Source organism: Metopolophium dirhodum, chromosome 8 (genome assembly GCF_019925205.1).
Source record: "Metopolophium dirhodum isolate CAU chromosome 8, ASM1992520v1, whole genome shotgun sequence".
Taxonomy (NCBI): Eukaryota; Metazoa; Arthropoda; class Insecta; order Hemiptera; family Aphididae; genus Metopolophium; species Metopolophium dirhodum.
The window spans coordinates 16,214,869-16,242,244 of NC_083567.1; the positions used below are offsets into that span (position 1 = coordinate 16,214,869).

Consider the following 27,376-nt stretch of genomic DNA (forward strand, 5'->3'; position numbering starts at 1 on the left):
AGCAGACTTCCCCAATTTTCTAATAATTTACGCATATGTGTATTTAAGCATTATTAATCCAATAATTCTTTATAATACTATAATTTACGTCATATTTACTTATCTATATATTAAATACATGAACATTGAACATGTATTGTATACTTTGTATTTTTAATCTAATAATTGTTGATAATATTACCTATAATATTATATACATAAGCATAAATAATAATTTTTAATTATTTTAATCTAATCATAATATTAAGATACAATTTAATTTTTGCGTCAATTTTACGTTCATAGAAATCACTATAATTATTAATTATCTTTCATTAATAATAGTGTCTATTACTATTTATTTTACTATCATCCAACCATTATTGCGTTCGGTTGGTGTGATGGAAGGTTCACAATACTATTTGTTGTATCCACGCAACTCCGAAGTATTTGCAATCCACCAAAATGCTTCTTTCGACTTCGTTATTGTAGAAGCCTTAAAAATGGAGTACATGAAGGTAATTATTATTATATTTATATCATTAATAATTTATGCGAATTTAATTTAAAAAAACGGGTAAGTATAGTTGTACTGTTTAAATAAACAGAAAGATGCGTCTAGTGATTTGTTCTCAAGACTGCCACTTATACTTTATTTACATTCTACAGATGTAAAACGTCTTGTAGAATATAATATAATATTATATAGATAGAGATTCTCTTATTGAGTTACTGTGCAAGACAAATAATAATATAGGTAGATATCATACAGTTAAATACGTCATGTTTGTTCATTAATTGACAACTCGCACTGTGTGTATATTTGCGATTTTCTGCACCAGTATACCTAGGTACATTAATTAAGGGGGAGAAGCAATGCTCGCGGAGAAGCAATGTTTGGGGAGAAGCAATGCCAAAACCAGTCCCTCCCCGGCTCCCCCGGTTCTCGATAACACGGGAAAAAAAATGTACATTAATTAATGAGATGACCCACGTATATTTGGTATTTTGTTGTCTCCGTATTTGTTTTTTATGTAATATTATACCTGCCTGACACGGAAAATGTACGATGTTCTACAGAAGCCATTTAATGTCACTAGTTTTAATCGAATATTATATCGGAGTGAACGGTCCTATTAAATCAAATTTAAAGATAATAATATAACTGCACGCGGACAGTGTTCACAAGCGAACTACGCGAGTATGTTATTAATTTGTTAGCGTTAGTATTTTACAAACCGGTGAGAGATAAATGACAAGATAAATAAACACAGATAATGTAGGTACTTACCTTAAAATATTTGATGTTAAGTCGATTACTGTAAATTGTATTATTAAAACGATATTAAGTCGTACAACCAAACCGAATGGCTATTCTGCAGCTGAACGTGCCTATATTACTGCACACCTAGATCGATACTCCGATTGAAGCTTCTTGACATAGTATATAATATATACAGTGCCATAGGGTTATCGTTAAAATATTATAGCACGAGGATGATATGATTTTGCTTGGCAATTTTATTATTATTATTTTCGACCGTCTGTCGACTGTAATAATAATATAATATCGTCGCACGACTAAATGAAAACCGCTAGAAAATATTTTATGACGTTATCGAATATAGGTACGAGGTACCTACTATCGTCGAGGGTTTTCTACAGACCTCACAGAGTTATTAGAATTTAGGACTTTCTCATTTATCATTTTGCGCAAAAATGTTTTATAAGCTGTTCTGTTTCTTTCACTCGTCAGCACCATCATTAGACGCTTTTTATCATTTATAAAGGTATTATGTAAACGTCATATCGTTGTGATGCATAGGCACTTACTGATATACCTACCGGCGTTCCTAACACTGACGTATTTAGTGTCTAAATTTTTTCAAGTTATTTCGTTAGACTTATGTGCAACGGCAATGCGCGCTATACTTGCTATTTACCAATCAAGAAATTCAAGTTTAAATATAGGAACACCGTTTCGGAATGAACAATTTTATGTAAAACCAAATGCATGTTTCCAGAAGTTATTTTAGTACGCATTAAGATGTTTTGATTTTATTTAAAAACTGTCGTAATATATATATATTTTTTTCAGAACTAACCTGACCTTTTGACTTTTTTCATTTAAATAGATTAAAACTAGACGGATTTATTTCCAATACGCCAACCCGCCATATCGTCCAACATTTTTTTTTTAAATTATTAATAAAACCTGAAACGTAACTAATGAAAACAATTTTAAATGTTTTTTAGTAAAAAATTTAATATATCTAATTATTTTTGGTATAAAACAATTCATTGGAAATTTGTTGCGGATATAACACTGCAAATACATAATATTATATTTAACCCAAAGTCAAAATATATCACTACCTATTTGTTAGTTATGATTTTTTTTTATAGGATTTATAATATTGTAGGCTATTAAATAGATTTAACATTTTTTAATACAGCTAAATTCTAGTTGTATTTAAGCTTGAAATAATAACACCGATGGTAGTATTTGATTATACCTATGTAAAATAATATGATACAACCGTTTTTTATTAAAATTTTAATATCGAAACACTGGCATTACTCATTAAACGTAATTACCTACACATGCATATAAGTATGTAGGTACTTCACAATAATTTAGCATTATTATTATGATTATGTCATAATCATTTTATTATTATATTTTTAATAAATTGTACTAAATTGAAATTAGTTTGTTTAATGTTTTGAGTTATCATCTAGTTATACATTTTATTGATTACAATAATAATTATCGTGTGGCTTGGCTTGGCGCGTTGACTGCTACCAGTCGCGCGATGTGACTGAGAGTAAGCTGCCCGCTGCTACTAGTTCCAGGATGGGTGACCGCACAGTTTCGTAGGAGTAAAAACCTTGCTTCACATACACGTGTTTGCTTACCTACTGTAACAACACCTTACCGTACAAACCTTACCAACCACAGTTCATAATCCCCTACAACAGCTAATGGCCATGATCGCCGGGCTTAAATTCAATGAAAAAAAAAAAATATTGTTATTATTAAAGAATAATACCTATACCTATATTTCTGAATGAGCATTATGAAGGCACGCGTGACATTGTTTTATACGTTCAATGTGGAAACAAAAGTACAACTTTGAAACTTACCAACATACCAGTGGGTATAGACCATCGCAATATTCTCGTGAAACTTCGAAGTTCGAATTGTATCAATCTCTATGTACCTACACAAGAAAGTTACAAACGATAATATCATTGTAGAACTCATATAACAATATAACGATTATTATTATATCAAACAGATGTATGATGGAAAGCTGTTTTCGTAATGAATATTTCATCCTTAATGGCACATCTCAAGATGACAGGTTTTATCATAAGTTAATAACTATATTATACTAATTTTACCTAGACGTACATAATATAAGATACCTACTATCTAACTTAAACTACTATCTACTTAACCTAACTGACACAGTTACAAGAAAGGGTGTAAAAATAAAATATTTGCAGCCTGTCCCTATAGCTAATCCGGGGCTCTCACGCGTGACCTTCCCTTAAATAGTACAATTAAAAACTTAATTTTAATAATATTAGAAGCAGGACCTTGCACTTAAATCAACCAGAACCCGTAACACCCTTAAAAATCCTTAAAAAAAATCAAACACTCGAACCCATATAAATTCTATTTTCAAAACACCCGAATAAAAAAATCTGGTTAACCCGAAACCCGAATAATTTTTTATTTTACAATTTTCGTGTGATTTATCATTTTGTATATATTTTATGTGGTTAGTTCGATTTTGTAGTTATTTATTTGTTTAATAATAACAATATTTGAACATTTTCCTAAACAATTAAACATTTAAAAATATATCTTATAGAAATAACTATGAACAATTATGTGTTGTCTGAACTACTAAACACCCGCGTATTAACCAATATTAACCCGAACAATAACGGTTATTAACACCCAAACGTTTGTTTAATTTATTTATTCTAATGTTTGAGCATCCGAGTACATACAGCACCAAAACCCTAGACCCGTATAAATCATTCGAGTGCAATGACATGATTAGAAGATGGGTTAAAACTTAAAAATGAACAATAATTTATATTCAGGTATAATGTCTGCTAGAGGTTAGAAAGAGACAAACAATTAAATACTTCTGATAATTTATTATGATGACTGTGACAATCATTGTTTAGTATAAGTTACAGATCAGGTATCAGTTATCAGTATAACGCTACATCTAAATGTTAATTTTAAAATCAGTTTTATACCTACTTTTTTGATTACTTGCTAAATACGAGGAACGATCTTGAAATCACAGTTTTTAGACTAGCTTTTAGACTATATAATAGTATAGTCTTCAAACGTCTTAATGATAAAATAACGTTAAAATGGTATGTAAAAGCAACCAAAAAGGCACAAACGGACAGGACGTGTAAGCCGATGCCGTATATAGCCGACGCACTCGTAAAGGGGCCAGAAGTGAGGAACTGTTTGGAGGATTTGGTTTGACAGCCATGTAAGTGACAAGTCACTCCGCTTTGTGTACGCGAATCCTAAAGACCGGAAGAATTATTTTTAAAGTCCAGTAAAAAGAACCTATGATGAAGAATCTATTGGGTTAAATTTTCAAATATTAGGTAATAAAATTAAAAATGGTATGCATTTTTACCTACGAAAATATTTGCAGATATTCGTGATTTTTATGAGTTAAGAAATATTTGAACTTTAGAAGCTTAAAAAAAAAAAATTTAAAAATGTTTTTATAATAATTTTAAAATATAGTTATTTAACAATACTTATTTTTGTAGTTATAACTAACTTATAATATCCATTTTGATGTATCAAGAAAATTACTTGCAATATTTGGTATATTATTATACTTGGGTACGTTATTGCAGTTTTTAAAATATCATGAAAAATATAATATTTATTATTTTAATTGAAATAGGAGAGATCAATAGAATATATTTCAATATTAGTCTCTTTTTTTAGTAGATTATAAAATAATAAAAATAATGCTCATAAGTCTAAGCCATTTTAACCTAATAATCTAGGTTCATTGACTTTATCACTAGGATTTTGCTCCTAAGTGCTTTGGCAATGACCGTATGGCGTGTAATATTTGCCAGTAGGTAGTATAGCTTAGGTAGTAGGTTTATTCTAATGTCTATTTCAAGTTTAAACACAATAATATTAAATAAACAATGTATAATACTACCCACATGCAAACATTCCATTGTGGAACCACTAACATTGACTTAATCAACAATCAATGTGTTTGATTAAATATTTATACTTGTATGAATTAGATAAAACGTCGTCAGATTGATTGGTGTAAATTAAATCAGATTCCGTTCGTATAAAATATAATATATGATAAAATTGAGATTATATTTTTTTGTTATATTATACTGTTGGGCACAACGAGGAGAGTCAATAAATACAGTACAGTAAGCAGTATCTATATTATAGTATAAGCATTTAGTAATATTTACATAAAAACTTAAACGCCCTTGTTTTAATTTTAAATTATTAAGCTATTGCCAAATATATTATTTTTCTTTTTGTCCGTTCAATACCCATAGGAAATGGTATCGAATTTTGAAGTGCGAAAATTGGTGGCTATATTATAATAAATCTTTAACCATCAAACGCTATACATTCTGCGGGCTTTGGGGCTCACCATTCTCTACACATACATAATATTAAGAAATTATTATTTTAGTTCCATATAATGAATGCGATCCTGCTCGGAAGTGAGTGAAGCGAAACGCAATATATAAATAACGGGCCTTATTATGGGACTGGTAAATGAAATAATTGATATTATTAAAGTATAATATAACGAATTTGCAATAGAAATATTAGATAGGGTTTTACATTATAATTTATGATATATATCTATAGGAGTATAAGTCTATGCGTGTACAAGCAGTTATTAAATTTTTTATGTTTACAATTATAGGTATAGCAAAATCCACGAGTCAATGTTTCATAACGAGTGTCACGTAAAATATATAGATAGGTATACTTACCACTACGCTGGTTTACGTTTTTCAAATTTTCGTTTTAATATATTGTAATGTCGTACACGCGTAACAGTATAACTGAACAGTTATTATTTTTAATGGAAAATTATATTATTTATCATAAGTATAATACGAGACGTATAATATTTTACTCCATAGGAGTTTGCGGTATACACAAATAGTATAAATAGGTTTTATGCGTTTCGCACGCTCAAAATGTGTACTGCACATGCGAATTTATCATTGCAGCACTAAATAATATTGCGAGCACTTATATGCTCGCATAATAAATATTAATATATTCTAGTTTGTTCGATAAAAAGAAAATTATACGATCTTTACGCATCCCCCCCCCCCCCCCCCGCTCAATGTCTTTTGTAATATTATATTCAGTCTATTATTTATATTATTATTGATTCGTTGAATTTTTTATGCTCGTTCGAGTAACCCGTACGCCGCAAGCGCCTATACCTATGTTGTGAGCTAAAAACTGTATGGGAAGAATTTTACGTTTGGATTTAGTTATTTTTAAAACGCGAGCGCATAATATTATTATATTTGATGGTCTAATAAACATAATCGCTGTTTTCGCCGTGCGGCATCACAATAAAGGCCTGAACGTTAAAAATAATCACCTTTGCTCGCTCCGAATTCGTAACATATGGCCATCGTCTACTTCCTGAAAAGAAAAAAAAAGAAAAAGATAAACAGTTGTTCACGGTCAAATCGATAATAATAATAATAAACCGTTCGACGCTAAACGCTTCCCTATAAATCCGTTACATCCGCGATTTGAAACTGAGTAAAATTCACCCTTTATTCACGCAGAAAAAAAATCATCTCTTAACAACGCTATTACAATGATGATAATATGTTATCGGCCAAGATATTCTATTAAGAAGATAGATCCTTTATAGGTCTTGGTTATCAACGACGACGACGATTCCATACTGTTGCAGATAATATACCATTTGATCGGCGCAGACTACTCGTGCAGACTGCATAACGATACATATTATATTATTTTTTTTTTACGAACGATTTCTCCGAAATAATTTTGAACTTCCATCGCACGTTCACATTATATTATTTTCGTCACTGCATTATAGTACATAATTTTTTTAAGAGCGGTTCGACGGTCGTATACAATTATAAAGATCAAGGCGAGTCGGTGTGTGTTTTGGTATTGTTAAGATCGCATAAAACACGGCAAAATAATATCATAATAATGTACAAATAGTGTATCACCACGATCTGACATGATATTTAAATGTTATTCCATTGAAAGAAAAAAATCGTCAGATATTCGTGATAGGAGCATTCTGCAAATGTGTATTTATAGCATGTGTTTGTTCGTTTCAGCAATAACAGACCGAACGTTTTAAGTCGCAAAAATAATATGATGATGGTTACCGCTTTTGCAAGGCTATATTATCATAATAATATTATATTTTATTATACTCCATACAATTAGCCCGTTGTGTAAGTATTCTACACTGATATATCTTATGATACAATATGTTTATTTATGCGACTTTTTATTGTTATCGTCCCGCCATCGCCACTGAGCCGTATATATACGATTTATCACCCCGCCACTCGCCAATATTATAGGCGACCGTCTGACGACCGTGCACAGACATTTTTTTTATGTACCTGCCGTAAGGAAACTTTCAAAATAAAAGTTAATAATAATAATATATTGATTACAATTAATTTAAAAATAACAGTAAATATTTCATATTATTTAGATAAATAAGACGATTTCCTTACCAAACTGATATTTTTTTCTATAGTTCGAATCTTTTTTTTTATTATTATTTAAAAATACATTTACAATCTATACTACAGGTATATTGAGTAATTGTGGTGACATAAAATGACATCTGAAATAGGAACATTAATTGTAAAGTAGGAAGGCTCCCAGCAGTGCCACCTGACAAGAAATTAATTGATATTTAAAATAATATATAACACCGAAGTTTAAATTAATAACTGATTTAAAGTGGTTTTTTTTTATTGGCACATACCTATACTCATATTATTAAACTTGTTATAAAAAATAACGAAGCTAAGACGTATCCGTCATTTAAAATCCCGGATGTCGATTTACTGCAAGATTTCTGGGAACATCCGATTAATGAATAATAATATCAACAATTTATTATTGTCAATATTCTATCTTACATTATATTTTTTTACATGCGATCGAAATTCTGATCGATGTATAATGTACACAGATTATACAATATAATTATAGCTAACATTTTCTATAATCATTCATTTTTCAAGTTAAAAAAAAATGATCACAAGAACTAAAATATGTACAAATACAATATTATACTCCTTTGTGATGAATACGTTTTATTCGAACAGGTTCGGTACAACTGTACAAGTATACAGTATACAAGTAGGTACAAGGTACGTGATGTATTTTTGCTTTGGGAAATCTTGAAACGACCAAAAACGAACCATTATAATGGTATAATTTATTATTTTTCACGTCGAAAAAACTCCTTTACGATTTATTTACCACAAATTATCCGCGACACATGAAAACTAATAAGACACGCAGTTGCAAGTGAAATACGGCTTTAGGGCGTGGTGATTTTGGTGTTTTTTTTCCGTCTATTAATATTATTGTAGATACGCGTAAAATATTAGGTAGTTTTATTTTACGTTATTTTTTGGACGGACTCTATTAAATTATCAATTATGCATACGATAAATGCTGTGCATTACATAAGTAGGTATACTCGAAACACAATATAGATAATTAATAATATATAGGCCAAACCCGCGGCGGAAGAAACATTGTAGTTATGCGTATTGCTGCATCAGATGCAGTCGAATACGCCTATAATATAATATAACATAATTACGTGGACTTAATTAATGGTGTTTTAAACGAATCACGAATACTACACGTTTGGTATACGCTACACATATAATTGTCGTCACCGGTTCTATCAAATTCAAATTGAAAAAAAATGTATTACAAAATAAAGTATTGTATAGTTACTAGGTATCATCTTAGCTGTATACACCAACAATTTTTTTTAAACTATGAATTCTGCAGCTATTTGGAACCTACTTTTATTACACATACGTACGTTTTACTTCGATTTTATTTTTACTTGATAGATATTATATAATATATAGGATATGTAACCACATATATACACATGAATATAATAGTGTGTGTGTTTTTTTTTATAGTTTTAGTGATAATATTATGTGATGTATACCCTTAATTTTGAAATCTGTACACTTAAGTACAAATACCTGTCATTAAATAGAGGTTCTTAATACGTATTTTTTTCTTTTACACAGTACTTAATTGATAAAAATAAAATAAAGCAAGTACCTATAATATAAAGGGTTAAAACCGGTGATAACCGTAACCTACATCTTAGGTTTTTGAGAACCGAAACCCAAACCTAAACCGATAAAATCTTAAAGGTTCCAGTGCCTGATTTACGAGTAGGTTAAGTGAAATCAATTATTTTACACAGATTAAACTGTAAAATCTAATTTTGTTTATCTTTATAAAATAATAAATTAGTAGGTATACAACAACCTAATATGATTATCGAGCCCGCCGAGGTCAGTCAATTAATTAAATTAAACTGTATAGTTGTATTCGGTTAAGTGAAAGAAAGCTTAATAGTTTGCTAGTTATTTGAAATAATACACTTAACTTTACACTCTAAATCAAAATTAACCTATACCTATCAGTTACACGATTTAGGTCAAATCATTATTATTATAATTTTATTTTTTTGGCGCATAATTTTGTCTAATGGTGACTCACTCACTAAGGGTGTCGACATAATATATAAGTTGGCAAAGTTAAAATAGAGTATAGACAATAAAATAACTTTTAAAATTGTTGCTATATAAATGGTTGTAGCAACACAATTAAATATTTACAATAATTTAAATAGTAGCATACAATAAATATAAATATTACCACAATTCATATAATATAATAATTTCATATCACATATTATGTAATCAAAAAATATTGGGAAAAATTATCACCACAGACATGTTATATACAAATGGTATAGTGTGACGTATTTAAAATAAAATCGAAAATATAATACAACTAGACACCAGCAGATAGGCGAGATCCTTTTAGACAAAAATCGTATTCTACCCTTTTCATCGAACCAAAAAGTTTGATATTTACTTAACACATATAGAAAAGTGTATAAAATTTAATTTGTATTATGTAATATTATAAAAACAAATATACATACCGATATAATTGGTGTCAATGTGTCATTAATTATTTAATCAATGGTCGTAAAATTCTATTGTGACGACAACTATCATAATATATACGTATTAAGACAAGACTGAATAAACAATAAATATCTAATAAATAAAATATTTTTATACAACTTATATCTTTAATACTTTTCTTTATGTTTAACATAAATGTAGACAAAATATTTACGATGTAGGTACATGCTTATAGTAACTGCAGTAGATACTAGTCTAAATATTATTGAAAAAAATTATGTTTAATCATTTATATTATATTACCTATATAATTTGTATACCTACAACTTATATTTTTATTATTTTTCTATTTTTATAAACATAAAGTAAAAAAAATATTACATTATTTGGTTTGGCCGAAAAGGGATGGGTACAATTTTGGTCGAAAAGTGAATTCAAAACTTCTTTTAAATTTGGACAAAAAGATAATCGGCCGAAAAGGGAAAAGTATTCGATTTTGGTCGAAAACAGTTATTGCCGAGCCAGCAAGTGCGTTATATCCATTTCGACCAAAAACATTAAACTGTTATTGTTATACACAAGATTAAAAAAACAATTGCCACTACACAGTTTGGGTTGGTCTTGCTCCTTACGGAGACCAGAACGCAATCAAAAGTCAGAACCATAGAGTAATATAGTTCTCTATATCGTTCTATATAACGAGTTGATGCGCAAGTGGTTTCTGTTTTACAGTACGATTACTTTTATGAAAAAAAATATTGTTAAATATTTGGTAAGATGTGTTACTTTTATTGTAGTATTATGCTTTCTATCAAAAATTTATAGTTCATTATGAAAGTACAGTTTTAACTTTTAACCTGTAAAAATGTAAACAGTGAATAATAGATGTTAAAGTTGTTATTATAGAGTACACAGACATTTAAAAATATTAAGAATACATAGTTGGTTCGCTTTTTTTTGTAAGAATTTAAAATTCAAATTTCGTGAAAATTCGTTAAAATAACGAAAATGAGCAAACTATTTTGCAGTTAAAAATGTATAAAATGTTCAATTTTTATAACTATGACTGCAGGTACCCGTCGTACCACGATATCACAATATTTTTATTTATTTTTGTTTTGAAGTATATGTACCTACCCTGTAAATAATAATCATCATTTGTGCTTTATATAGTTAATTACTTAATTTACAGATGAAACATCCTATACGTTGAAAATTTAATACGGCTATTACTCTACTCTATGATCAGTACGCAAGCACGCAGCATCCATAATATATCAATTATTTTATTTTATTATACAAATGCGCCTATATTGAACCTCCCCATTTTAGTACCAATAGAGCTCTTGTCAAAACTCGGTAGGTACGTCACGTGTACAGTAACCGACTTCAGTCTTCGATATCCGGTGTTAAAACTCGTAATTGGGAATCGGAACTCGTCGTTATCCATACTGCGGGAAAAAGGTAATTCATTAAAGTTAAAATTAAGTATATGAAGTTTAGAGTCTTAAAGTCGGTAATGCTCCTTATCAGACACGGATCAGTATGTAAATGTATACATTACCTATGAGTTACAAATATAATATGGACTTTGTACTTAGTAAATCGTTATGAATAAAGTATTAGGTTATATATTTATATATTATTATGTTTATACAATTGTCTGTATACCGAAGAAACGAACCATATCTATAACAAACATTGCCGATCGATAAGTTTGATTATTTTCGTATGTTAATTTATATTGTGCCCTATATTAATAATTCTCACTTGCCACTACTATTCCAATAGCGATTGTTTTTTTTTTGTCTTTCGTCATTGTTATTCTATGAGAATACATTTCGAATAAATAGTTTGGGTTTAGGTCGTTTGGGATGAGAAGAATTCGGATGAACAATATTTACACTTACATTCAGGTTGTCTGCGTTCCTGTTGTTTTTTCAATTTTTGTTTTCCGTGGTATTTTTTTTAATTAACTTATTTTATTATATATAAACAATTCAACACGGAAAAAATAATACACTCCCATTAATATATACATATTATATATAAATATAGATTAATAATGGACCAAGTTAAAATAATACTTATAAGTAATAACAATATGGTTGTAACTATTATTTTTATTAGAAGTCACAACAGCATTGATTATTGACTTATAGTTGTGACTATTGTAACTGAACTGATATTTATATTATATTGTATTTTAAAATTATAGTTTTTACGTGAAAGCAAAGTCCACTTCAGGGGATTCGATACCGTGATTTTCTGTTTTTGTCTAACACACGCGCGACATAGTATTTTAGACGTGTTTTTTGCCAAACATTCCAATTGATCTATTGAAGCGATAAGAATTCCGAAAACAGTCGTCGTCAAGTCTACTTGAAATTGACTTTCTCATATTTTTGATATTATCCCCCAAATTCCAGAAAACGTCATATTAAAAAAGAGTATTTAAACATTTTTGTATTTCAATTTTTGGAAAAGCTAAAATCAAAAATTGTGGGAAAGTCGATTTCAAGTAGACTTGACGACGAATTCAAATCTGTTTTTAGAATTCTCATCACTTCATTAGATCAATTAATATGTTTGGCAAAGAATCCGTCAAAAATCCTATGTCACGCGTGTGTTAGACAAAAACAGAAAATCACAATATGGAATCCCCTTAATATATTATTTAGGATACAAAACCACTGTTTCTATAAACGTAGAATACAGCATTAAAAACACAAAACATAAATTTCGTTCAAATTATTCGCTAATACTATATATCGCTTTACTGTATTTTTCATTAATTAATCATTTTGTATACCTCATACATATTATAACAGTTAATATTATGCGCTTGCTCCGTATTCACTTATATATTGTTGTTGAATTAAGTTCGAATTAATATCATATAATTATAAAACCAAATACGTATTTATGGTTGTTGTCGAATAATTAGACACAAAGAAAATTCTATAGCACTATTAGCTCTTATTGTTACGTTTAAAAATCATTACAATTTTAAATAGTCTTTGTAATGGTCCGTTGTTACTTGTTTGAATACCTATAGTTACCTATATCTAGTAATACAGATATTGAAGGGTTAAAAGAAAACGATTCTTCTGCAACTAGATTTTTGTTAAATTTTTACATCCCGATCACGAGCTCGAAAGTTTATGCATCGGTTATACATATAGCTGGTATTGCACCCGTTTAATTATTGTGCTTTGGGTTACATATTAAATGAATAAAGATAAACAAACTAAATGTGCGATAAAAACATAATTTATTTTACATTCGACTACAGTAAATAAAACCTATTTAAAAAAAAAAAACTACATTTTATGAATAAAAAAAATGAACGAAATTGGTTTAAACAGAAAATAATTGAGTTTAGAGAAATTGTATAATAATATAATATACAAATACATAATAATTCATATTTTTACTTTAAATATTATTTGCTCTTTAGTATAATTTCTTTTTTTTTTGAAATTAAATTGAAACATACTTCAGTGTTATTTTATAGTCATACAGTATACCTACCTATGTATAATTTAATGGCAAGAATTAATAATTTAGCGAAATACATCATGACGTTATACGTGAAACATTATAAGAGTATTAATGGTGGGTCTCCACACAAGTTTTTCTGTTTTTCTCAGTGAGGCCCAGTATATTTTTGAAAGAAAATTAAAATAAATAAATAATATAATACCTACTTATGAGAAAAAGCATTAAATTTAGCGTGACGACGATATAGAATTGAAATAATGAATTGTTCTTTTTTTTTTTTGTTCTGCTTGAGTGTCGTAATCGGTAGATTTATTATTATTACTATGCTTGAGTTTTAATAGATGTCTTATATTATATAGCTGCATAGAATAATTTTGTATTTAGAGTGAAAATAATTTTTCTTATTGTTTTCCCGGTCAGCACTATTATTCATAATAATATAAATTTGCAAATAATCGGTTGATCTGTACAATTGAGAACTTTAAAACACATCTATAACTTTGTCGTAAAATATTTTAGTTTTATTATTACTTATATTTACAGTTCCTGTTGTACGATAATATTAGTATATGTGATTTTCATGGCGAGAGTAAAGTGACACATTTCGACCGAATAATTTTGAAATAAATTAAGCTTCCTATTATAAGATCAAAAGACAAAACTGTTCAAATCCTAAACAAATTAATATCGAGTTATTTAACATAAATTTCGCCGCTTTCGGCTGTAAGAATAATCCTTCCATCAAGTATAATATAATTCTAAGAACATTCTAATGTATTTATATATGCATAACCCTTTTGAGGTTTCTTCATAGATATAATTAATATACAGCCGAGTGACGAACTCAAAATTATTAAGAGGCAAACCCATCAGCTACACACCAGTCATTCGTGAGCTTAGATGTAAAAATTTACCATCCATTTTTCATTCCACATTACAATTAACATTTTACCATTTTACCTATATACCTGTACTTAATAATCTAGAATTTACAGAATGTAATGAACTGTGCGTTTCAAACTGTTCATTAACTATTTTATTGAATGCGCTTAATTTTTTTTATAAATACTCCGATAAAAATTACACTTGCAACCCCTAAAAGTTTGAAAATCTCAAAGGTAATCGCTTCTGAAATATTATTCTTTACCGCGCCACTGTAAATATTATAAATTATATCTAATCTAGTACTCATCACCCATAATCATTGATTATATTATATTTATAGTATTTATAATCATTGGTAATACTATACTGCAGCGTGTGCACTGTACAAAAAACCCGAACTGATCGGACAATATAATCATAATACTATATAACGACTAATTATCTCTTTATATAACTGTTGGGTTATTACTATATAGGGGCATAGGGCACGGATGTTGTTGAATTTAAAACTTTTCTTCTACTGTTCTTATTTATTGGTGAGAAAATGTAGTATACATTTCATATAAATACGAATTAAAATCTAAAATTTTTTACAATTTTTTTGGAATTTTTTCGACTTTAGTTTGTTGAACTCATTCGCATTTATAAAAAATTTTACTACTTTTCAATTTATTTCACGTAGTTTTACTTTGGATTTTTATTTATTGGTTCCAAGTTGAAGAACATTTGAATATGAAAATTTAAAACAAACACTTATATATAATCCAATTCAATATGTAAAATATTATAATATTACATATTTAAGAAAAAGTACTTATTTAAAATAGGTACACCTACCGTGAACTGTAAGTAAAATATAAAAATGATCATAATAAATTAATAACAATGAGTTAATACATACGAAACGTTGTTATTTTTTAGTGCAATTTTCTTGTATTTTTTAGTGCAATATTGCAATTCATTTTACTAGTTTTTTACTACTACAATATCCGTGCCCTAGTTATTACTATCGACGATTGATCGTATATATATATTATATTTAATATTATTTATGTGGCTGTCGAAAAGTCGTAGGTATACGATACAATTATTGTACGCTACAAATTCAAGTGCCCACACCGCAAACTGCTCCGTCGATGATATTGTATGCGTACACAGCCTTCACGGTTATCTAATTTAGATAAGGTAATATTATTATAGGTATGTTTATTATTATACATCCGTACAGATGTACAATCAAACGTATTATATTATATTATATTATATTATATGGGCAAGTACATATTATAATTGTATATATTTGTACATTTTTAGTGTTCGTTTCATGCGTCGGCGTGGACACGATGATTAACACGTCATATTATATTGCATTTGACATATTTTTCGACCAACAACAATTATTTTGGGTTTTATGCGATACGCTGATGGCCATCGTTCGGTAGATGCACTGAAACTGTGTCAGTTTGCACGTAAACCGTGCATTTGCAACAATATTGCAACGTGCGTGTGAAACTGTTTTTTTTTTTGCCAAAAATAAATATAATATATAATTATATTATTATTATTTTATGTGACCTGCAGGAATTCCGGTCGGATGTAATCATTTTCGGTGACATAAACATTTGACGTCCGAAATTTAATTTATCAACCATCACTTCATCCATCTAAACAACCCCTGCACCCACTAGGCGGAAGAGAGAGGGTCGACAATCGTGGTATGTTTTATTTTTATTTTTCCGTAACGTTTTTTAATAATTTATAATCATAAACTTCCATTATCTACGTTTGAGTGAATTTTTTTGTATTTTCGAATGTAATAAGTAATAATATATAAGGTACCCACCCCGCCATTACCGCTGCTTCTACTCCTGCAGGTCTTTGACCCACCGATGTTATAGAATAATAATATGATAGGTAGCATATATTTTACCACACTACTTTACCGTTATAATCGTACTCTCGGGTAAACATTTTAAGTGTCCATCTATTGCAAAGACTACGATGGATTTTCAAAAACTATACTGTCGTAATATTATGATGTCTCAAATAAGTCTAATTTTCGTGCAAATACGGACGTGCCTGAGACTCGGCACCATATTTGGGTTCGCTTTGAAAAATGAAAAATCCTTTACATAAGCCGTCGTAATCTTTAAATACCAAAGTAGAAAAAATATTATACTAATCGCAGTCGCAACCAACAGATTGCAGCATTGTTCGCACCCAAAGTTGTACTTATGGTTAGGTATGTGTATATTATACGCAATAGTACTCACTGTAGACAATCGTCAGTACTAAAACAATAACCTCAATCTATTATAGTCTTCTGTAGTCTCCACAATAAAACACATTGTTCCGTTACGGTTTTTTTCACATTGATATTATTTCGTTTAATATTATTGACGGCGAATTCTTAATTTATTTAAAATCACAATCGCGTAAAAAAGCCGGCAATAGTGGTGTAGGTACCTACACGTTTTCATTAGTATTAATATTTTGTTTTAGAAGTAGGGAGTGAAGATTTTTTCGAATACGTAAAATCGGTGATATTTTACAACATTTCCGATGGCAAATACCGAATTCACCAAAAAATAAACGTTCGTTTGACGTTCGTATGCCGGTTTAATTTAAAATGTAATCGAGGAAAAGTCTAGGAAGTTTCAACTTCTGATGTAGTTATAGAACTTAGCAGACAGAGGCACAAACTGTACATCATAAGTTTTATTTTATCATATTTTACTGTCTTTAATACCTGTGTTGATAAAAAAAAAGACTGTCTACTAAAATAGTTCAGTGACCTTTGACTGCGTATTATCTAATGATTAAATTTCAATTTTCAATAAATACAAATACAAACGAAACCATTTTTAATCTATTTAGTATTTTATAATAGTTATATCAATAGATGCCGTATATTATTATGTTCATTTGCGTAATGTTTCAGTCATAGATGCCCTACCATCAAATTTTTTTGAACAACTCAATCTTAAATGTTTTAGTAAATATTATGTAATGACTTTGACCCTAATTCTCTCGAAAAAATTGATGAAATGTTTAAAAAAATGTTTAATTACCTAAATAGGTAGGTATGAAACAATGTAGTCAAGAATAGATTCGTCGACTTTCGACTTTCAATTGGCCTACGACTCCTTACGATACTCTGCTCATTCCCACCAGCCCTGTTTACATGTAGTTTTTAAGACAGTGTCCTCCGATTGATATTGTTCGCCATTAATTGTTTTAAAACATTTTACGTCATCGTGAATGCAATTACTTTTAATTATAATTATAATTCAAACGTCTTATAGGTTCACGGTGTGCGCCGATCGAAGTCATTTTTATCCACTGATGAATTTGAAAATCGTTTGAAGAAAATTATGAAGTACGGGCCACGACCGATAAAACTCTGGTAACGGGTTATTAGGATATGGTTATGACCCACCACCTTAAATAATATTATGTGACGAGACAACGAGTGTAAACAAAGGTAACCGCCCAAACACGTTCATATTTTAAAAATCAATGTATTCGAGCGAGCGATGACGTTTTATTTCGCGATAAGAAGTAATATTTTAAGATTTATCAAATGTTACAACTTATAGTTGTACAAGTCATCAGTGAAAATATATATCAATCGTGCTCGACTATTGGAAATATATAATAATGAATATATTATGAAATCGTTATATTCGGTGTTATTATAAAACCTATAGGCGGAAATCCATTAAAAATTCAGGGAGGGGGCTAACATTAATCATTATTAACATCAATGTGAACGGAGGACTTCGATCCTACAAAACTAAAAAAGGAAAAGGCTTATTTGTTAAAGGGGACGCTTTATAACCACCATCAGAGGTAGGGGGGCTGAGTCCCCCTATATAACCCCCACTTTAATTTAACCCCTGGCGATGGTAGTGAAGTACCAGTGCACCCGGTCACGCAGTACAGACTGATTCTTGCATTCCGGCGGCACGGGCGTTAGCAGCGGCCTGCAGGAGTTGTATTTGCGGCCGACACGTTTGTTTTATTTATTCGTAAGGCTTATAAAATAATGACAATAGACTATATAAACTAAAATATAGTAATAAAAAACATATTAATACCTAATATCGATAGTAATAGCTGACTATAATATAGACACTATAATGTGGGTGATATATGTGAATATCGTATGGGTTCTAACAGTGAATATAAGATATTAAAGTATATATAAAAACTGATAGTACATTATATTATTCATATGTTAATATCTAGGTTCCGTATCCATTCGATTGGCGTTAGGGGTTGCATTTACGATGTCCTCAGGAGTTCCATTGAATTTGCGACTTGAGCACTAGCATACTATATGTGTGAAAAAGTCTGGTGGTTTGAGACCTTATACGTGCAATAATGAAACGTTTATCAAATTAATTTACAACTCCGAAGTCATTTGGTTCGATTGTATTAGGGTAGAGCATTTTATTTGTATATGGTAATGTATTTATATTTCGCATTATCTATGTAAACTTGGAAAAGCAAAACTAAAGTATGATATTTCACTCGATTTTAATTTTATGCAATAGCAGATAGTGTTTACAAGCTTAAATTAGTATTTACTCTTAAAATTGTATGACTAAACTAAATATATATTGAATTATACTATAAGATATTCGATTCAAAATCGACTTGTTATGTATCAGTTTAATAGGTATACTACATATTATTATGGTATGGTGTAATATACATAATACATACGTTATCGGGTATATGACTAAATATAATCTATTATTTATTTTAAAAAAATTATTAACTACTAAGATTAAGAATAAAGAGAATTCAAATATATTCAATTACTAATTATTTTAAATAAAATGAGTGTAGTTAATAAGTAATGAAATTTTGCTGTTACATATGATCCGTCTTTAAATATTTTATATTGTCATGAAAAAGTGACTGTTAAATATGAAAAAATCTTCTTTTAATTTTTTATAGAATTGTTATATTATCGATTTATAATAATTAAAAAACCACGTATACAACGGTCAACGACGTAAACAGTCACACTCTGTATAATATTAGACGTTTAATATTTGATAGTTTATGTATATGAGTATAGGTAACTATATAATAAATATTCAGTCTGAACTCTGAAGTCGTGTTTTGCTACTCAAACTAAATATTAAAATATTATTTTTATTTATATATATACAAAATCAGTCCAATGCAACTTGCAAGGGCATCGCATAACCTCTTAAACTCGGCTGCTGAATTACTTAATTAAGAAGATTTGAAATACGAGGGGCTATTATAATAAATTACTAGCTGTCAATAGCAGATAATAACGCTTTAGTGTAATGATTTATAGTATAATCCTAATTGAATAATATTTGATTTGATTTTTAATCGAAATCTATTGAGAAAACGTTTGAAAATATCAGGTCATAATATAATATTATAGTATATTCCTATATCGACGTGGTGGATTTAAGGGTTAAATTAAAGTCAGCACATCCAAAAGAGAGGCCTCGTACAAAATGTATATACCTAACGTAGAATTACAATATGGAAATTGTTATCAAGTTATTACCTAACAATGGTAAATAATATTGCCGTCTGCAATGTAAAATGTATTTATTTATTCGTGGTGAAAATTTAAAAAAGATTAACTAAATAATTTAGTTGGCATTTCCAGACTAATCGTCCATTAAATCCGCCACTGGTATAAAATGTATTGTAGAAGACACCGTATAAAACTTATTGCGGGTTTTTGCTCTTTTTTTTCAATCTATGCATTTTGACTCACCCCGTTCAACACCGAACTGCAAACCGTTTTCCGACTGAATTTACCACTACACGCCATAAGAGCATGAATAATTAAGGTACATCTTAATTCACGAGATGTTTGTCCTGTTTGCCCTGTTCTGCAGCAATGCCAGCAAATAATATTTTACAGAGAGACCGGGATACACACATTATTATTATTATTATTATTATATAGCTAAGGGGTGCCCAACTACGGCCCGAGATTGTGTATTAACCAGCCAATTTAATAATCATATTTTTCTACGATTATAATTTAACGTACCTACGTCATCGTTGTTAGGTACGTCGATTAATAATATAGAAATAACATTATCGTATTTATCGTTTTGCACGAACACTAAGTTAACATTATCCATCATTGCCAATATGGAAATATCAATTTAGTTCTGTTAAATAAAGAAATAAAGGAATAATTTAAAATTCTTAACCCATCAAAAACATTCTTCCTTAAAGCCCTTGGTTAAAACGAAAAGTTTGGTAACCGCTACGACTTGTAGCTTATGGGTATTTTCCCGGCGATTCCGTCCACTTGCACGTCTATATTATATTATACTCGTACACATTCCATAAATACATAATAAATATATATACAAGTCGGTAGGAGAGAAGTAGCCTCCCCTCCCTCAGGCCTGACTGTTCCTTATAATAAAGAAGAATAATAAGTTGATAATTATAATCACATGTAGATATTTTACGTTCATAAAATCAATGTTTGAGAATTTAAACCAAAATATACGCTTAGATCATAGTAGATGTATATTAGAGTAGAGCCGTAGAGTTAAAAAGTTATATAATATTTTTTTTAACTTTACTAGTTAGCTAACTATCTAAATAACTTAAGAACTTAGATGATGTATTTGACTCAACAGTCAAAAGTTATTGAAATAACTTAATTTTTTCGGTTGCATAAAAATAATCTACCAAGTTTAAATAAAAAATTATTTTGAAATTTTTGGTTTTAATGGTTTTATACATTAATACTATTGCAGTATCATACACTGTTTTAAATAAAATTAATCTAATACTATAACAATAGTAAAATAAATTAATAGGTACCTAAGACCTACTATAATTTTCGTTATGTTTCTTGATAAAATATTATCATTTGGGCATAAAATACATAACGTATTTTAGTTTCTTAAAATAGTAGATTAGATTTTTTTAAACTAAATTAAGTTAAAATTATTTACTTTAAACTTGGTGATTTAAACTTATTGTGTTCACTTTACATAAATAGAGTTAGTTATTTTCATAAGCTTACATATGTACCTATTAAGGGAGATGCCGTGCCGGACCATACGGGACTTGAATACTTATATCACTATATCAGTATACATTTTAGATATTTTTAGTTGCTCTCTCCTCGAGCACAGTCTTTGGATTTTGAGGAAATTTTACTTTTGTACTTATAATTTGTATAGTATAATATAATAATTATAATATGATTGTTCACACTTACTGATAGCAATAAACAAATATTATTATTATTACTATTATTAGATGTTTAGCCAATCTGCCGAGTTTAGTCTGACGAATCATATCGGACCGAGTACCTATTTCACTATTTCAGATAAGTAGATTAATATTCTTTTATGAACTAATTTATATAATATTATAAATTATAATAAAACTATACTTTTTGTTATATATTTCGCTTTTATTGCGTTAATCGTACTATATTATAATTCTGCACAGTTCCGGCAAACCGTAGAGTATTTTTTATAAATTATTCGTAGATCCGTGATTTTTGATATCACTTGCAGTCGCTATGACTTACAACAATTATTATTATTTTATTGTACTCCTGTTTTGTGCAAGTGCTATAACGAGTGCTATAATATAACGACGCGATTCATGTACCGTGTGCCTTTCATTCGATGTTCTTAAAAGGCATAGCGCAGGTTAGTAGGTATAATGACTCACTCGCACTTAAAAAAATTGTAATGTTCTCATTAATTCAAGTAATTATAATTATACTGACGTTTATTACACTGACCGTAAACCGAGGCGCTGCTGCACGTAAACACACTTAATATTATATAAATATATAAAAAAAATAATAATACTTCATGTTCGCATACGTTTTTGATGTAAATGTCGAAACAGGAAGTATTTTTTTTCAGTTAAAATTCGGTTAGGGCAAAATATTTTTCATATCACTCATATTATATTTTTTGGGACAAAATATTTTTCTGCTAAAAAACCAGTTATACGGTTCTGATGAAATATTTTCGGATATTTTATGCACCACAATATTATTTCATATAGGTAACATTAGGTACTATCTGGTATCTGGTAACTGTTATTGAAGTGTAAAGGTGGATTTCTTCTACATACGTGTACGTGCATAAAAATACTTTTCTGTGATTGGTTGGTATACCTATATGGTAAGCTTTTGGTATACCTGAATGTTATAAGTTCTTACCACAGGTTTAACCATGATACCATGAAGTTGGATTCAGTTCAACTTTTCACGTGTACACGACTCTATTTTGATAAAAATATTGATAACATAAGAATATTATGAGGTATCTATATATGTTATCAATCCTAACCCATCTAACCCATTTTAACCGATGGGAAACGTTTGTGAGACCGTTCATAGCGAACGTATCCGGCCAATACATGCACGTACATGTATGTAGTGGAAACCAACCTTAAGTAAATCAATTCAAGCTTATATAAATTAACGAAGATACTAGATTCGCGGTGATTTTTCTTAAAAATTCTTCTAAAGAAATGTTATGAGGAACCTTGTAATATATTTTCAAGCTTTTTGATATGAATATTGAAGATCGAAGCATATTTTTCCTACTGTAAAAAGTATTATCTACAGATAAAAAAAAAAATTAAAATAAAAAAAATTGTTGTAACATATTTGTATAAATACCTATAATGTAACTATAATTTAAAAAGTATACTAAGTAACTATAATAGCCTGTGTTACCAATTCTTATTTATTTCAGACCGCAATAAAAAAAAAATTTAAAAAAACACACACACATAATTATAAAATAAATAGTTACTGAGCTCCACTCAGAATCTAAAATGAGTGACGTTCAATTTAAGAAATGTGTTTACTGCGAGGGTTCATACTAATATATTATAATAAAAACTACGATAAGCGATAATGACGTTTAGTGTTTTACCGTCGTGTGAAATGTAGGTAAATATTTAAAAAAAAAACCCGTGGTATTCGTTAAGTACAATGTTAACCATACACAATCACGCCACGAATTGCATTACATTTACCTGTACATAGTAATGCATTTTTAGACTGGCACCTACCTACAGTAATTATTATTGTAATAATTATTATTGTTTACTTACTATAGAAATCTGTAACACACATAATATTGTATTATTACTATAGGCATTTATTGAAATAAATTAAACATAATATAATATTATATGATGTCGACATCGGTAATTTGTAATAATTATTACGCTGTTGCCTGTTTGACTAATTAGAAATAATAGTTCCACTCACGACTATACGTAAAAGGCGATGCACCTAAATGTCTAAATAGGTACATACACTACACTTTTCGCCATCTATCGGTGACGTCAACTGTTTCCGTGGCGTTTGGCCATTGTTCAAAGAAAAGTAAAATTAGTCACACGTTTTACTTTTTAATCCCCGCGAACAGTTTTTTTTCTTCAGGAAATGAGAATAGTTTTCGTCGCGTAAGGTTTTCCTCGGCGAGACAGATTTTCGTTAAAAATCGCTACACTCCGCGTTCGTCACTTAAAAAATAATTGAATATTTAAAAGTTGACTGATTTTAATAATTGCCTATAATATTATTGATCTGCTATCATTTGTCAGCAAAGGTACCAATAACTGGTATTTGGTACGGCAGTATTCTGGTAAGAGTATAATATTATGTATTTGTCTCGGCTGGCAAAAATTAAATAAAACAATCATATACAATATAATACATAAGTACATGATGTACCCATGATAATAATAAAATTAATATAATCAATACAATTTTTGAATAATTTTTGTTCAAATTATAGTTATTAATATAATTAATATAGGTACTCGTTAATATTAAAATTATATTTAGTTTGGTTAACGAAAAAAAACATTTTTTTCTCCGCCAATTTCTTTGATTAGTGATTATGATATTATAGAGTATATGTTCGATTAAATCGTTCAAATAAATAAACTTATATAATATTATTGTATTACACAATAACAACACATCCATAAAAAAATTTGATTTTTTTATAAACAAGAACTGAAAATTATTGTTGCTTAATATTAATAGTTGGTTTTTTTAAATACTTTAATTAAATGTTAATTAAAGCATTAATGTTAAATATTTAACTATTAATGTATTTAAATGACACATTTAATATTTAAAATTACAAAATGTTTATTGGGTTACTCTACGAGTAGGTATAACGATAACTCCTATAAATACGGCCTATACACTGCACTACACAGCTATCATAGGTACCTATATATTTATAATAATGTAATATGGTCTATGATTCAAGCGAACATTTTTGTCTTATACGGATATAATCAATTTTATATAACCTGTTAATTAAAGATATTAAGTAATAATAATCTTGGTAAAATTTTATTTTGCTGGAACTTTTTTTTACATTTTTTCTGAATCAAATGTTTTATTTAAACATTTTTTCACCAGAAATAATGCACAAGCTCCATTTAATTGCTTTCACAATTCCCGAGTTTCCTTTGCAATATCACTGTTAAACGAAGCACGTGATTTATAGCGCGACAGTGGCGCGTTCCTGGCCGCCCACCGCGCGTTATCAATAATTGATTTTGCTATGGCAACAGCAGCAGTGCGTGATGGATCATCGTCTGTAACTATGCACATAATAATATTATTATGACAACAGTATTACGCGTATACGATGTGGCATGCAATATAAAATTATTATCAAATATTATAGTCGTGCACTCGTCGTTTGGCATAATCCACCGTCACATATATAGGCAAATCACGTGTAAGCAGCCTGCAGCGAGCGCATTTACATAGTGTCGTTGAACATCAAAGCATAGTCGTATAATATGTATTATTTGTTATATAGTATAGACACGAAACTACCCGTGTAAGCTGTACACATTGTATTGATCTCGTGATGTCCAACCTGCACATGGGCGACGACGGAGAGTTTGAAGAATCTATGCGCAAAGTCAATCTCATAGGTAGGTGCACGCCGTAATATATAATAGCCATACACACCGTCGTGAATAACGAGACATATAGTTCAGGGTGTCGATTTCACGTTAGCACCCGCCGACTTTGTCGTATCGTATCCGAACTAGTATCATATTTTTGCAAATTAATTACAACTATTCGCAACACTAAAAAAAAAATTTGCTCCATGGTTTTACAACCACCACGAGGAAACATAGTTCGGGGTGTCAAGTTCACGTTAGCACCCAGACTTTGTCGTATCGTCTTCAAACTAGTATCATCCGACCGCGATATACTGTTGCAGTTGCAGCATAATATCATAATATCATAATACATAATATCACTGTTACTCTATCAGCGTAAGTAAGGGAAAAAGTTGTGGATTTGATGCACAACGCACTATTATGGCTGGGTTGTGCATTTGATAAGTATATACTACATACATAAGCTGTTTAATCATAACTCATAAGGATAGTTGCACTTTTGCACTAGAAATTAACGCAAAATAAGCTACATTTAAAAAAAAATCATTTGCAGAATAAAATGTTATTTAAATATATGAATATTAAAAACTATAAGGGCTCTGCCCAAAGCTCGCTCTGCAAGCCTACCCTAATTTTTAACCTATAACTGTTATTTGTACAATTTTTATTAATTTGCTGTATGCAAATGTATAGATAAGTAGGTAGGTATTCACTGACAAATAACAACTTCAATACTTTTTTTAGATAATATATCTACCTACTTCTATAGAGATTACAACTTTTATGAGCAATTTATTATACCATAAATATTTTATCAAATATGTTACCTATCTGTAAATGTTCTATATTTTGCAATACTATATAAAACAAAATATGTTGTTTGAACTTAATAGTTAATTCTTTCAACAGAATAGCGAAATTCATACCAAATGTATTTAAGTTACAGACCAGGCCATTAGGCTACTATACCACTATAAGACTCAAATAGTATACCTATAGTAGTCAGAGGGCCTTTAAAACCACGGCAATAAGTATAATATATAAGTATTTGAATTATTTTAATGTACGAATTACTTTAACGCCATGAATTGTTTTATTTTAGTACCTAGGTTAATTATTAGTGCAATACGAAATTCTATACATTTTTGGCTAGATAATAATATGCTGCAGTCAACAAGTTCAGACTTAGAAGATTTTTTTTAAAGATTTATTCGTTTTATGTTTACTACAAAATCTAAGAAAAACGAAAATATTATATACTTTTAATTTTCAAAATACGTTGAAGACGGATAAGAATAAATTCGATATTTTAGTCATAAATAACTACGTATAAAATTGTTGATATTACAATATTACTTTTTAGAAGAATATTCAAAGGTTTATTTTTTTCACCAAAAACTTCAACCTTGGCGCACACAGTAGGTAGTTGATTAAACGGTAATCGTTACCGATTGAATATGTGAGTACAATAGTCAATAATATAATATATTAATAATTGTGTCTCACAGGTGGTATTATTAAGGATTTGAGTTCGCAGAATGAAGCCAAGTCCAGAATAGGCATGCTCAGGGCAGAAGAGCTGCTTGGCGACGGTGAAAAAACTTGGGACGAAAGTTCACTGAAAACTGTGCAAAACGGTACGACGATAAACCGTAAGGCTTTCGAAGACCTAGGCAAACCCAAAGATGAAATACCCTCAGATGCTGGTATAAAAATTAATTTTTACTTACCCTACTACAATATAATA

At 29.4% G+C, this 27,376-nt stretch overlaps 1 protein-coding gene across 4 annotated transcripts in view; it reads left to right on the forward strand.

The window, feature by feature from the left end:
- The first annotated feature begins 359 nt into the window (after positions 1 to 359).
- LOC132951234 (tetratricopeptide repeat protein 12-like) overlaps positions 360 to 27,376 on the forward strand; it is a 38,810-nt gene continuing 11,793 nt past the window's right edge. Inside the window, exons 1-7 of one of the 4 annotated variants that reach the window (XM_061023017.1) lie at positions 373 to 497; positions 15,733 to 15,849; positions 15,979 to 16,164; positions 16,246 to 16,379; positions 17,970 to 18,148; positions 25,536 to 25,653; positions 27,138 to 27,335. In XM_061023017.1, coding sequence (XP_060879000.1) covers positions 25,587 to 25,653; positions 27,138 to 27,335 — 265 coding nt within the window. In that variant the 5' untranslated portion in view covers positions 373 to 497; positions 15,733 to 15,849; positions 15,979 to 16,164; ... (1 more) ...; positions 17,970 to 18,148; positions 25,536 to 25,586. Of the gene's footprint in view, positions 498 to 15,732; positions 15,850 to 15,978; positions 16,165 to 16,245; positions 16,380 to 17,969; positions 18,149 to 25,186; positions 25,452 to 25,535; positions 25,654 to 27,137; positions 27,336 to 27,376 lie in introns of those variants that run through there. The other 3 variants (XM_061023018.1, XM_061023016.1, XM_061023019.1) reach the window with 3 other exon arrangements.